The sequence below is a fragment of the Diadema antillarum genome, unplaced genomic scaffold, assembly GCF_040938485.1.
Source record: "Diadema antillarum isolate AM-2024a unplaced genomic scaffold, OU_Dant_1.0 scf00000136, whole genome shotgun sequence".
In the NCBI taxonomy this organism is placed as follows: domain Eukaryota; kingdom Metazoa; phylum Echinodermata; class Echinoidea; order Diadematoida; family Diadematidae; genus Diadema; species Diadema antillarum.
In genome coordinates, this window is record NW_027271025.1 from 197,277 (window position 1) to 211,492 (window position 14,216).

The 14,216-nt window shown below is 37.4% G+C and overlaps 1 protein-coding gene across 1 annotated transcript in view; it reads right to left on the reverse strand.

Annotated features, from left to right (window-relative positions):
- LOC139720991 (protein turtle homolog B-like) overlaps window positions 1–14,216 on the reverse strand; it is a 107,879-nt gene that overhangs the window by 53,703 nt on the left and 39,960 nt on the right. Inside the window, exons 6-7 of the mRNA XM_071632321.1 lie at window positions 5,980–5,994; window positions 828–1,005 (exon numbers count right to left, since the gene is read on the reverse strand). Of these exons, the coding sequence (XP_071488422.1) occupies window positions 828–1,005; window positions 5,980–5,994 (193 nt within the window). The remainder of the gene's footprint in view (window positions 1–827; window positions 1,006–5,979; window positions 5,995–14,216) is intronic.

A 14,216-nucleotide genomic window follows, 5' to 3' on the forward strand; every position in this document is an offset into this window, starting at 1 on the left:
CATTATGAACATGAACAATTTACATCACCATTTGGACCCATCCCACTCCACTCCATTGGGTCCCAAAGGGGGGGGGGGGGGGGGGGGGGGAGGGCACCCCTGATTCTGCCATGAACAAGTTTAAACAACAGTCATCACTATCCTGACTCATTGTATTAACTTAACTCAATTACTTGTGGGGCATGGTGCCCATTTGATGGAATTTAGATTCTATCCCCTAGGCATGCTACCTGCCAAGTTGGGTGAAAATTCATCATGGCGTTTTCAAGAAAAAGATGAAATTTAAAATCTAGGTCCCAATTTAGGCCCCCTGCCCCCCCCCCCCCCCAGGTGATGCTACCTGCCGACTATGGTGAAAATTCATCATGGCATTTTCAAGAAAAAGATGAAAATGTACAATTTGGGCCCAATTAGGACCCCTCCCCATCCTCCTCCCCTGGGTCCCAAGGGGGGCACCCCTGATTCCGCCATGAACAAACTTGAAACTATAGTCATCAATGTACTAACTCATAGTATTCACTTAGCTCTATCACTTCTGGTTCTAGAGAAGAAGATTTTTTAAGATTCCTTAATTTTGGGGAGTTTGGGCCCCTCTGGGGCCCCCCAGGTGGGGTATGGTGCCCATTTGAACAAATTGAGATCCTAACCCCCTAGAGATGCTACCTGCCAAGTTTGGTGAAAATTGATCAAGGAATTCTCAAGAAGAAGATGAAAATGTAAAAAGTTTATGCACGACAAACGACGGACGACGGACGACGGACGACGGACGACGGACAACGCACGACCGCCGGACAAATAAGGTCATAAGGCATATATGATTGACTCACCATGGACAACAAGCTCAAAGTTGTGGATGATCTGTTGATTCACATTGGTTGCTTCACACTTGTACATCCCATTGTCAGTGACATTAAGTGTGTCAAAGGTGAGTCTTGACCAGGCCACCCTTTCTGAGTAGGTCACTTCAATGATGGTGTGACTGGTGTTGGTCAGGATCTCATCATTCTGCATTGAGTTTGAATAGACAACTGAAAGTAATTTGATGATAGGATCACACTGATAACACATCCAACTAGTGCAGTTGCTTGTCAGGGATATACTTTCTACTTGTACTCATTATTCTTGATCGACTACATGTACATGTACCTGCCACATGTAAGCTAGCTGGAAGCAAACCTGCATTTGCTAACTGCTATACAACTGTACAAATACATGAGAATCCATTGTGTTCGTGTTCATTTGGTTTATTTTGGCGAAGATGGGACAAGCAACTGTCAGGTCTCAGATATACAGTACTAGCACATTGGACTTGCATGCATCAATGAGAAATGGACTGCAGGGAGCATTTGTGGAATTATTTTTGCCACAGACAAAATAAGAGCTCTACGATGATGTTCTTCATTCTGGCAGTGTACGGATCATCATGGGAATCCCTTGGTTGATCTGGTCACTGTCCAAGTTCTCTGCACTGACGGAACAACGTCATGCTGGCAACTTGGAATGATAAACGCACATAACAATACACATGAAGAAGGGCACAACAATACACAGGAGGTGTCCAATGTGTACGCGCATTGCACTGCATGATATAAAGAACAATTGGTCGCAGTGAAAGCTTAGAGTGATAGGTGAAAGCTAAAAAAGTCCAGATATTTGCATCATGATGGTGAAAGACAATCAAAAGTCATGGTTAAAGATTTGGTTCCTGTACTTTGGTTAAAAATTTCCTTCTCAAGCTAAAATCTAGCTTGAAATGTCATTGGCATTTCTATTTGGTAATAGAGATAGAAATAACATCAGCAATGACAAATTTATTATATAAAATGACAGGGAAATAGGTCAAAGCTTCAGGGTAAAAGTCATCAAATTCACAACTAAAATATAATTTTCTGACAATAAATTCCACTTGGTAAAAGTCCATGTATACTTTTTTTTTTGGTAATGCATGGAAAAAGACAGGAAATACTTCTTGTGTGCAGAAGGTTATGGGTAAATCCTCAGTCAAAATCAATGAAATTATGGAAAAAATGTATGTGAGGGAACTATGTTCTTATTGATGATGTAGTAAATGCAAGACAAGCAGACCCTGATGCATCTCAGTTGAAATAGGGGAATTGCTTGAGATTGTCACACAAAATGATTTTGGGCATCAAGAAATGGGCATGGAAATTAAGCTGTATGGCTATTTTTTCATTTTAACTTTGTAGCTCACATTTGATGCTAAGTTCACATTAATCTTGCTTCAGATTTCATTACAGCTTGGCTAACTTTATGGAGGAGTAACATTCAACCACTGTAATAAAAACTAGAATTATCACGGAAGGTGATTAATACTCCGCCCCTAGTGTTGCTTTATAGTATGTGATGTCATGAGGGCAATGATGCTAATACCAAGTTTGTGCATTTGTCAAATTGGAAACAGAATAATTTTAGTTTACTGAAAAATCACAGAGTTGACACTGAGTATAAAACTTACAGCAAATTGAAACATGCTTTCCCCAAGCATCACTACACTTAAAGACCATCATACACACCAAATTTGACCTTCATAGCTTGAATGGTTTATTTTGATACAAAAATGAGTGGTTACCATGGCAACACATTTTCCTTAAACTGACACATTGGTGTCTTCCAAAACTTATCTTCTAGATCATGATACATACTAAATTTGAATTTAATTGCTTGAATGATGGAAAAGTTATTCGATCTGCAAGGTTTTGGTAAAATTGTGGTTACCATGGCAACAGTTTGTGTGACAAACACAAAAATTATGTGTTCCACATCTATACCTCAGGGCCATAATGCCTACCAAATTTGGTTTCAGTTGCTTGCAAACTGTGGAAGAAGTTCACTCCACAGGATAAAAAAAATGCGGTTACCATGGCAATGCATTGTCCGATACAAATACAAAGGACATTTTGCAAAACTACACTTAAAGAGCATCATACACACCAAATTTCACCTTCATAGATTAAATGGTTCAATCTGATACAAAAATGAGTGGTTACCATGGTAACACATTTTTCTTATATCAAGACATTGGTGTCTTGCATAACTACACCTCCCGATCATCATAGCTGTACATACTAAATTTGACCTTAATTGCTTGAATGATGTGGAAGTTATTCAATCCACAAGGTTTTGGTAAAATTATGGTTATCATGGCAATGCTTTGCCTGATAAACACAAAAATTATGTGTTCCACATCTATGCCTCAAGGCCATAATTCCTACCAAATTTTATTTCAATAGCTTCAAAACTGAGGAAGTTGTTCACTCTACAAGATTTCGAAGAAAACATGCGGTTACCATGGCAATGCTTTGTCAAGTACAAACACAAAGAGTGTCTTGCATAACTACACCTATAGATCATCACAGATACCAGTTTTGAAATCGATTGCTCGAATACTATGGAATTATTCAATCCACAAGGTTTTGGTAAAATTATGGTTACCATGGCAACGCATTGTCCGACAAACACAAAAAACATGTCTAGCACATCTATACCTCAATATCATCATTTACCCTAAGTTTCATTTAAATTGCTTCAAAACTGTAGGAGGAGTTCGCGACGCAAGACTTTGCAACAGACCGACCGACCGCCCGCCTGCCTTTGACCAACATCACAGTGATTCCTACCCCCTTCACACTATGTGTGGTGGGGGTATAACTAAAATTGCTGCTACGGCAACTGGTATGCCTCTGCAATTTTGCACTATTCTCCAAGTACAGTAGGTCTACAGGACATCTTGCCAATGTGAGACAGTGTTTTTATATGATTGGTATACTATCTGTACACCAATTTTCATGAGAATACTTTGAGCTATTTTCAAAATGAAGACAAAAGTGGGAATTTCAGCATTTTGTCTTGATCTTTGCCCCCATGGCCCAAGGGTGGTATTCTGAAAATCTTCCAAAGTTTCTTCCTAAGTCAGAAACTTAGGAAGTGCCTAGGAAAGACAGAATTGGTATTCTGAAATTTCTTCCTAGGCACTTCTTAATGCAAATTAGGCCGTCCTTATCCCCGCCCACGTCGTTTCTTAACCCAATACGGAATGCCGTATAATAAGGAACCAACCAATGACAATCGCATGTTACTATGACGGATGGTCAAATACACGTGTGCGCGGCAGGTCCCCTTTGTCACGCTCATGTCGCGCATCAAAGTACATGCGAGCGCAGTGAATGACAAGCGCACCTATCACAATGTCTGCAGCTTGCTATTCTTTACAACGTACTTAGGACAGGGGTGGAGCTTTCCTAAATATCTTCCTAAATTTCTTGCCTAAGTGCATTCTAGAATACCAACTTCTTCCTAAGTCAGCTGAGAAATTTGCATACTCCCGCCCCCTTCCTAAGTTTATTCCTAAGTTAAGGAAAAAACTTAGGAACAGACTTAGGAAGAAACTTAGGAAGATTTTCAGAATACCACTTAGGAAAAAATCCTGACTTGTTAAGAAATTTCTTCCTCGGAAGGATTTCAGAATACCACCCCAAATCTTTCCCTACATAATAATTTACCAGTATGCATTGAGCCATACATCTATGTATGGAGAATATAGTGTGAACTCACCATGATGTAGTATAATTAATATATAATTTTGGCATTTTAACCTGATGTTTGATCTCATGACCTAAAAACCTTCCCAAGAGAATCCTTGTCAGGTAATACATGTATACAGTATGTACTAAATTTCATGAAGATACCAAGAGCAATTTCTGGGATATGGAGAACAAAGTGAAATTTAGCATTTTAATTTGACCTTTGACCCCATATTCTAAAACTTTATACAGAGAATCTTCATCTGGTAATACATACACTAAGTTTCATGAAAAAACCATCAGGCATTGTAGAGACATTGGGGGGGGGGGGGGGGGAGGCTTGACCTTGACCTATGACCTTTAACCTTGAGCTTGAGTGCCCTAAAGTTGTATAGTCACAGCTTTATCCACTCATACATGTATGTCAAGTTTCACTTAGATGCCTCAAACCTAAGTTACACTGTCCACAAAATTGATTATGAACATCAGACAGACAACCCAAAAACACAATACCTCTGGCTATGCTTTGTGGCAGAGGCATGAAAAGAAAAATGATTTAAAATGACCAACAAGAGAAACATGCAGGTTACTGTCCTTCCATGTTCATGGTTGTTTCCTCTAAAAAGAATTGTCACTCTCAATAACAAAGGATTAAGTCATGTGCTAAATTTGCAACTTTAGTTTCCTGCGTGCATTCCACAACATTCAGATACAATGTACTGCTAAAATACCATTATGCAATAACCTAACTCTAAACTGCTCTCCTGGAAAAGTTTGCAGAACCAGGATGCTTATTCATTTATAATGCATACATGTCCATTTGTCACACCTACTACTCCTCAGATCAATAACATGTGCCAATTAATTTGTAACATTGTTTAACATATGCCTGTGCAGCCTCTCAAATCAAGTCTGTTTATTTTAAGCAAAATACGATTTTGAAATGATTCATAGCAGCTGAACAATGGATTTTGCATGCACACACTTTAAATAGAAAGGTGGATGGACAGAATAGTATCCCTCAGATCATCACAAATAACAGCCTAAACAGTCAAGGGAGCATCTCTTTTATCATTAAATGTGCCATATACAAGTATCTACCTATCACATCGAGAATATAATGTGATATTTTACTGAGTTACATGCCTAATTCATCAAAAGAATATCTGCACATGACTGAAAAAAGAAGTAGAAGGAATGAGATAGAGAGAGAGAGAGAGAAAAAAAAGCCGACTGCTGCAGAAGCTGACTTGGCCCTTTAGGCTCTGTTCAGGGAGTCCCCCCTCTTTCCTCCTGTTGAGTCACACATTAATACCCCCTCACCACTTCCTGTCTCTCTCAGCCAGGTACAACACTCTCCCTCTATGTCACATGACCACAATACAAAAGGGTCAGGAGACTGAGTGTATGTGCATGAACACATGCCTGCTATGAAGACCTGCCTTCCATTTTCCTTGTCATTCCACATGACCCAACTCTACTGACTGCTTTTGAAATACTTAATCTTCTCTGACTGTATGTCTAGTGCTCAATTAAAAAACTGCAAATCATTTCCAGTTGGTTTATCACTCAATTTCTACTTGGTTTTACACTATCCTTTGCAAAGCCTCTAAACAATTTGGATAAAACATGTAAATGTGTGAGAGGTATATGTAACAAATGACAATTTTTATAAGACAGCTGACAATACATGGAAATCTTAATAGATTTACATCACAGAAGCGACTCTCAGCCTAATTGTAATAGCCCCCTTTCACAAATAAATCCAATCTTCTTCTTCCATATATTCACTGACAAAACTACTACACAATGATCAACATTAATAAATACAGGGATACAATATATAAACAGGGGAAATGGAAAAGAAAAGAGGAAGCTGAAAATAATGAAGGTCAAAATACAGACACTATTCTACAGTTCCACCAAATATTTCAACATTTACCGGTACCACATTCTTGATTCTTCAAACTACAATTGACATTTGGGCCAAGTATTGCACATCAAAATTTTATATTGACCAACATTTTGGTTTGACAACATTAAGGAAATTATCTTTGACCTTCCTCACTGTCTGCTGATGATTTTTGTGAGTGAAATACACTGCAAAAATTAAATTGGCATTGCATTATGAACAAGGAGATAAGTCAAATAATCGGGTTATCCTACAGAAACAGCCCCCTCTGAAATAATGAGACAATTAACTTACAAAGAACTTACTTTACATGGAAATATGTTTTAGTTACATTCAGTAAACTTCAAGAAAAAAATTATGAGTGAACATTCGGGTGAAATCAGATATGAACCAAAGTGAAATTCACTTCAAATATATATGCCAATCATTTACCATGATGTTCTTATGGGATATACACTCAGTAAAAAACAAAACAAAACAAAATAAAAACAAAATAAATGAATAAATAAATTATAAAGAATGTAAACACTTTTCAAAGCTCATATTTCGAAATAGAACATTTGGCTAAATATTGATTTTTTTTTTACTATGTTAAGGGTAATTCAATTGGCCATCAAACAGGTAGGTCACTGACTCTTCATATGCCATGGTGTGGTGTAAACCCCCTGTGTGCCACATTATTCTACTGTAACAACAGCAATGTCAGCCACGGCGATACGGTGCAATTAACTCACTGATAAGAGGCCAAAGCTTTTGAATTTGTAATGGTCATCGAGCACTGTGCGGATGGAAGGACCCAAAAAAAAAAAAAAAAAAAATCTATAAAAAGTTCACCTCCTTGTATCTCCCTTATTTTAGCACAAAATCCCTTGAAACTTCACACATATATCTTACATGGATATATCATCCTTCATATGATTTTTAGGTGAAAATGCGACAGGGTTCGGTTTTCGGTCCACAGGGTGGTGAGTGGGCAAGAGAGGAACCCTGCAATGTGCTTCAACTGTTTCAGGCAGTACTGCTTACACTATGGATTTTACATACAAGTGACAGTGATTTCGATTTTTTCTGGACATATCCGTGCGCAAAATGATACAGAAAAGATATTTGGAACACAGTGTGGATATACTACCATAACTCATAACACCGTAGTTTCATTTTGGAGCAATGAAGGAAAATGAGAAAAAATAACTCTTGTTTTGAGACCAAATTTTCTGTTTTGGAAACTTAAGTTTTGATGTTATTTTCACAAGTTTATCCTCAATAAAACCCAACATAACTAACATTGTGAGTTAGAGAATAGTTTCTTCTTCAATTTGCTGTATTATAGATTTAATCATTTGATGGTTTCTGAGGTGAGATACTGCGATTGTCCTGCAACACTTCCCCAGCGGTTTTGCGTACACAAGCTGTCTACTTTACGCAAATGAGGCCTCAAGGTCATATAACCCAGTCCAAAATAAAAAGAGACTTTCTGAAACAGTCTACAAAAAAGCACTCGATTTTGGGAAAAATTTGTTAAAAATTGATCCATCAATGTGCAAAAAATGGCATTTTCTACTGAAAATACTGCTCCCAGGTTCGCCAAAAAGCGCACCTTGGCTGCCCTGCCAGGTTCGCCAAAAAGCGAACCTGGCTGCCAGGTTTGCCAAAAAGCAAACCTGGCTGCCAGGTTCGCCAAAAAGCAAACCTGGCAGCCAGGTTCGCCAAAAAGCGAACCTTGCCGTCGGGTTTGCCAAAAAGCGAACCTGACTGCCGGGTTTGCCAAAAAGCGAACCTGGCCGCCAGGTTCGCCAAAAAGCGAACCTGGCAGCCAGGTTCGCCAAAAAGCGAACCTGGCCGCCAGGTTTGCCAAAAAGCGAACCTGGCAACCAGGTTCGCCAAAAAGCGAACCTTGCCGCCAGGTTCGCCAAAAAGCGAACCTGGCTTGTGAACATCACAAAAGTTGGCTTTGGCGAACCAGGTTCGCCAAAAAGCGAACCTGGCATACATCACAAAATCCTTTTCAAACAAGAGAAAATGTTAGGTGCATTTTGATCTCCAAAAGGCTATTCTAATTGTTTTCATCAGATTTTCCTTCAGTAAATGTGAAATTATCACTCTTGGTTTTGTGTATGAAGAGTTTAGATAAGTGAACAAACATTTGTCAGTGACAATCAATTTTACCTGTGTAATTACTCTGTACTAATCGTTAATTTCAGCCCAGTGGGCCATGTATGTCCGTAACAAAAAAAAAAACATGTTTTTTTTTTTTTCTTCCGAAACACTCATAAAGAAACTTCTGCTCTGTAATAATTAAGTAGTCAATTATTGTTTAAAAGTGTACATCTGTAACAGACACATATAGTGTGACTGTATGTGAGCTTTACAATTTCATGAGGATTGATTTGTTGATTTTATTTTCTGATGTTTATTTGTGATTTAATTGAAAGGTAGCATGGAACATCTTGATAACTACGATTAAGTTGGAATACTTGTTAATCAAACTAATTAGCAGTGTTTGTTCGTTTGTTTTGTCTGTTTGTTTGTTGTTGTTTTGTAAATTGCATTGCACACATATTCAAAATTTCCGAGAAAGACCCAAAGTATATGGAAATGCTAAATTGTATAGATCTCTCATCTTTTGGCCACGGTGTTTCAGGAGACAGAGAGTAAAACAAAGAGCATTGTTACTGTCTCAGATGAGCATACAACACAAGCAAAACATCTATACATGTAGATCTATATAATTATGGAGCATATCTTGATTAAGATTAAACAAAAAATACCTTTAACTACCCACAATCCATGTGGTTTCAGATGTACACATACCCAGTTCAAGCCAAGTCTTCCTTGATACAAAAGTAGAAGGAAACTATCAATGCAGATAATGATAAAGTGGCTTTTTGTCATGGTAAGGGTATACAACGAAAGTGTGTTCTCAGTGGATGGACAAGATAGTGAGTACTGTAAAAAAAAAAAAAAAAGAGAAAAAAAAAGAGCAGTTTGGAGATACATGACATTCATGTGTAAAATGGGTGGGCAGCTACATCAACCCCACAAACAACCTACTGTATGAGGTAGAAATACTAAGAATCCCACAAAAGATGTGATTACTAAAGGAAATGATATCAACTGAGAGAGAAGTTGGATTCAAAGGCACCCCTATTTGCAAATAGCTGTACCTGTACCAAATGCTCACACAGTCATTAGGCCTACTAGTATATAAGGAGCATAATGTGAGTATCAAAAGTACCATTGAATGCTTTAGAATACAGGAAAGTCCAATTAGACAGGTTTAAGATCTATGATTCCATTGTCAGTCTAGATGAGAAACCTGAAGATGACACGTCAGTGAATGATAAACTTGATGTAAATGTTGGGGATTTAGTGTTTTAGATGAATATCACATGGAAACATTTCCTGGTGAGGTTCTTTAAATAGGGGCACTAAGGGCAGGAATCTCAGGATCAATGTCAAGCATCCTGCAAGTGGTCACCAAATCACCAGATCAAATATTTTCCTTTAAAAAAAAAACAAAAAAAAAAAACACCAAAAAAACAAAAAACACTGCCAGAAAAATCACACTACAAACAGTTGATGGCAATCGTGGTCAGTTTACACGTAGCTGGAGTCTGGGACTCGCATTCAGACTCTTTGCTCTGCAAATTATGTCCTTCATCCATTAAAGTCTCAATCATTCCATGTTACACTATTTTTAATACCCCCAAAAAAGTGAAATTATTACTTCAATTTTAACCATACAAACCAGTATAATTTTGTTTTTAACATGCTGAGATATAAAACATTTTTGGAATACTCACAATTCATAGAGCAAGGGACACCATGATGTGTTTTCAAAATCCACATTTTCAAAATCCACATTAAGATTATTATTCTGGTGATCATGATAGTTTACTGTCAATTTGTTTTTATGTACAAATGTATCTATTTTTTTTTAATTTCAAAACTTTGATCAGGTATAGAGTCTACAATTCAGATATGTTTGAAAGGATTTTGTTTGAAATGCCTGCAAAATATAGTAGGCCTACACCATCAATTTTCATGTGTGGCGCAAACCATTTCTGCACTGCTTTGTGTGTACTGCATACATGAGCAATGGATCCCTAGATAGTTTTATGGTGGCATTAATTAAATCTGATTCCAATATTAAATTAATTTCTTTTCTACAAATTAATATTCTAGACAATAATGTGTTTGTCAAAATGAAATAAGCTACAACATGACCAACTGACAAGCTAATTTACCATGAAAGGATATTTCTTTGGATAATGTAATCATCCTGTTGCTCAGTGAAGCATGAACTGTATACAAGGTGATGATTTGGGGAAGGTTTTTGCAGATTTCAGTAAAAAAATGCGATTGTCATCTCAAATTATTAAGATTAAGACCGTACAGCATGAGAAGTCACTGAATTCTGGTAAAGGGATCTTAAAATAAATCCATCAAAATAATAAAATTAATAACGATTTCAAAACGTACGTCTGTAACGGAAATTTTGTACATCCGTAAAATACTGTACGTCCGTAACACAAAAAGGGTGCAATTAATTGCTAATTTAAAAAAAATAATTCTTCATTTCTGCACTTTTGGGTTGTTTAACATCTAATTGAAATGAAAAGAATGAATTTGCTGGAAAGTACCCCACAATTCACAGAGTTTTCCACTTTACATTCCAATGTCAGAAATTTCAACTCATATCAAGGTCAAAGTATTGATCATATTGAATATAATTTTGTGATCACTTTACCTTCGAGATGGATGTTAGAAATTAAAAGTATCAAATCTTGTGAATGAAATCAAGTCTAGTTGTTAGAGCTTTTTAAAGTGTATGAAATGTACGTTTGTAATTATGGAATTGCCCGTAAAAGACAATGAAAACAAGAGAGAAAGAGATAGATGGCGTTTCTCAGCTCAAACACAAACTTTGATGCACTACAGATTGAAAAGTAGTGACATTACTTCAAATTTTTTTTAATGTATCAACAGAAAATATACTTCTGCTGATCTTTTGAAGCCTGATACGCAATTTTACCGCTGTGATGTTTCTCCTTAAAATGAAGAAAATGAAAGGAAGGTAGGATTCCCTCCATAGGCTCACGTGTTATGAAGCTTGCGGTTTCATTACTAAAATGACCGCTGTTGGGCTCCATGTGAGGCCCCATGGCGTACTACATCCATTTTTGTGCGAAATCGCGAGAGTATACACCCTCTTAGCCTAGCTATGTATACTATTTGCTATGAGTTAATAAACGCAACTTTTCTGGAAGACGTTTATCACAGGGCTTTGGAAACGACTTTTGATAGCGGGTATTCATGGAAAGCCTTTTTGTAATTCGCGGAAAGATGATAATCGCAGCCTTTAGGCCTATGCTTCTCCTATATTTTCTATATCACACCTGAGAACTGGATTGTATTCGGCTATTGATAGATAGCCCTGCTTGTGGTGTGTGGGTGAGTGTGTGAACATACATACATGTAATTATCCATACATGGCCTTGCATATGCAAAGTTTGTATGTGCTAGGCTTTGCATTATGCGTAACAAGTTTGAATATTTTGCACACTACACAGCATGCACATGAAGTGGAATATTATCATTTAATGCAATTTACGTGTAATGGTAAAGCAAGAACTGTAACTATTTTATACCGGTACACAATCAATGCAATATTTTGCAACAACATTCCCGCATGCATATTGATCAGAAGAAAGCTATATAAAGTTATAGGGCCAGTACCAGGTATCGCAGGTATCGCACAAACATTTAATACGTACAGTCCAAATAACGTCATTGACAAACACAAGTAAGTCAAATGCTCACAACTCAAAAAAGGGTACTACTGGCCTCATCCTGTGAAGTGAACAGTTTACAAGAGAATATTGGATAGACTTACAGTTGTACAAACTACTATGAAATCCGTTTAACAATATTTGTGAGTCAGGACACCGCTCTCTTATCACAGTCGTCATCTTATGGCGAGTGCTCTTCTTCAAATGGCCATGTTCACGATGATCAACATATACATGCTGGTTTCAGAGGATTTATATTGTGGGGATAGAAAGTGTGGAATGATGTCTGGCCTATGTCCATCAGTGCAGGGGTCAGAAAAGGTCAAGACCTAGCCAACTGCCAAATCCACAGAGGGTTCAGTGAGTGGAATGTGATAATTCAGACACACTAGCACAGTGCCTGCACTACATTGTAGCTGTACAGTTCTCATTGCAGTGTGTCTGCAAACCAAGGCCATAGACAATGTTTTGGTGGGACAAAGCCACTTGTATGAAATATATTAAACTAACAATCCCACCTCATCCCTGCTCGTGGATATACAGTTCTGTATCATACACTTGAACATTAAAGGGGATGGCTAGTAAATGTTCAGTGGGAATCAGTGGGAATGCTGGGGGATGATCAAGGATTGCAACAATCACCCCTCAGCATTCCCACTGATTCCCACTGATCAGTTTGGTAAGAGTAGCCATCCCCTGTAAGTATGCATTTCAGTTAATTGAAACAGGTTTGTTTAGTATTTGTTAGTTCATGTGTTTGCTTGTTTTGGTGATCATGGCGATCATGGAAATTTATTCACATCATTAAACACAACTGAAACATGTTTATTTTTTGTGGGCTTGTTTTTGGAGATGGCCTGTGTTCATGGATATTTGACAGAACTACATAATCATACCCAATTTAAGGATAACTGTGAAGATAGAGGCAATTTTGATTTTGATATTTTACATAGAGATAAACATGGTTTTGCTATTGTCCTGTCACAAATATAACTTTAATTCCCAGTAATTGGCCCCTTTTAAACCTGGTTAAACCCACTTGTGATGTTACTCTATTCCAAATATATCAGGATACTCTTTTGCATTTATGCATATGTCAGTGTGCTTTCACTGAATAGGCATTGGGTGCAGTGCGGCTTGCTATGGCGAAATTAGTAGTCCCAGAATACTGTATGGTGTCTTCAAGGAGACAAATTGAAAACAGCATCCATATCCATTATCGGCCTACAATAAACATACGGTATGCCTTGTATCAAAACATTGTTTGGGCAATATGCTTTTGGTGAAAAATGAGTTAAATATTTCAAAAAATAATGGTTTGGGTAACTAACAGGAGAATAAATTGGAACTATGAGAATGGTGCAAATTGTACACTACTAGGGTACAAAATGAGTGCTGAATTCACAAATATTATGAAGGCATTAGCATATAAAATGGGGATCCCAATTGTTTAAACAATGCAGCAAAGATGTGTCATGTCCAAGATCCAATTCGTATTGGAATTCACGAATGACTAATAACTGTTCTGGAGATACATTTAATGTTTTTACCCTCAGGCTGACCTAAAAATCATGATTCAAAGTGGACGGAGGGGCTAATATTCATTATAGACATTGCTTCTGAAAGCTTTGTTTACAAGAGGCGATTCCTACAGTACGTGTTGGCCTATACTTATTCGTAATCTGTATTTTCTGACATCAGTCTTAACTTTTTTGTGTGTGCGTGTGTTTCTTTTACTTTCACCATTCTGCTTTCCTAAGTTGTGTGTTTGTACTCCTTATAGCGTCTCCGTTTGTTGCAACTTCAATTTTTCTTAATACTGAAATTTAATAGCATTGACTTGATTCTTTGTTATTATTTGATAGTTAACAAGAATTTTAACATTTACAGTGTAAAAAAAATCATAGTAAATGAAAAGCTGTTCCTGGTTTTTATTTTCGGGCGATGAGCTTCCAATCTGTGTGGATGTAG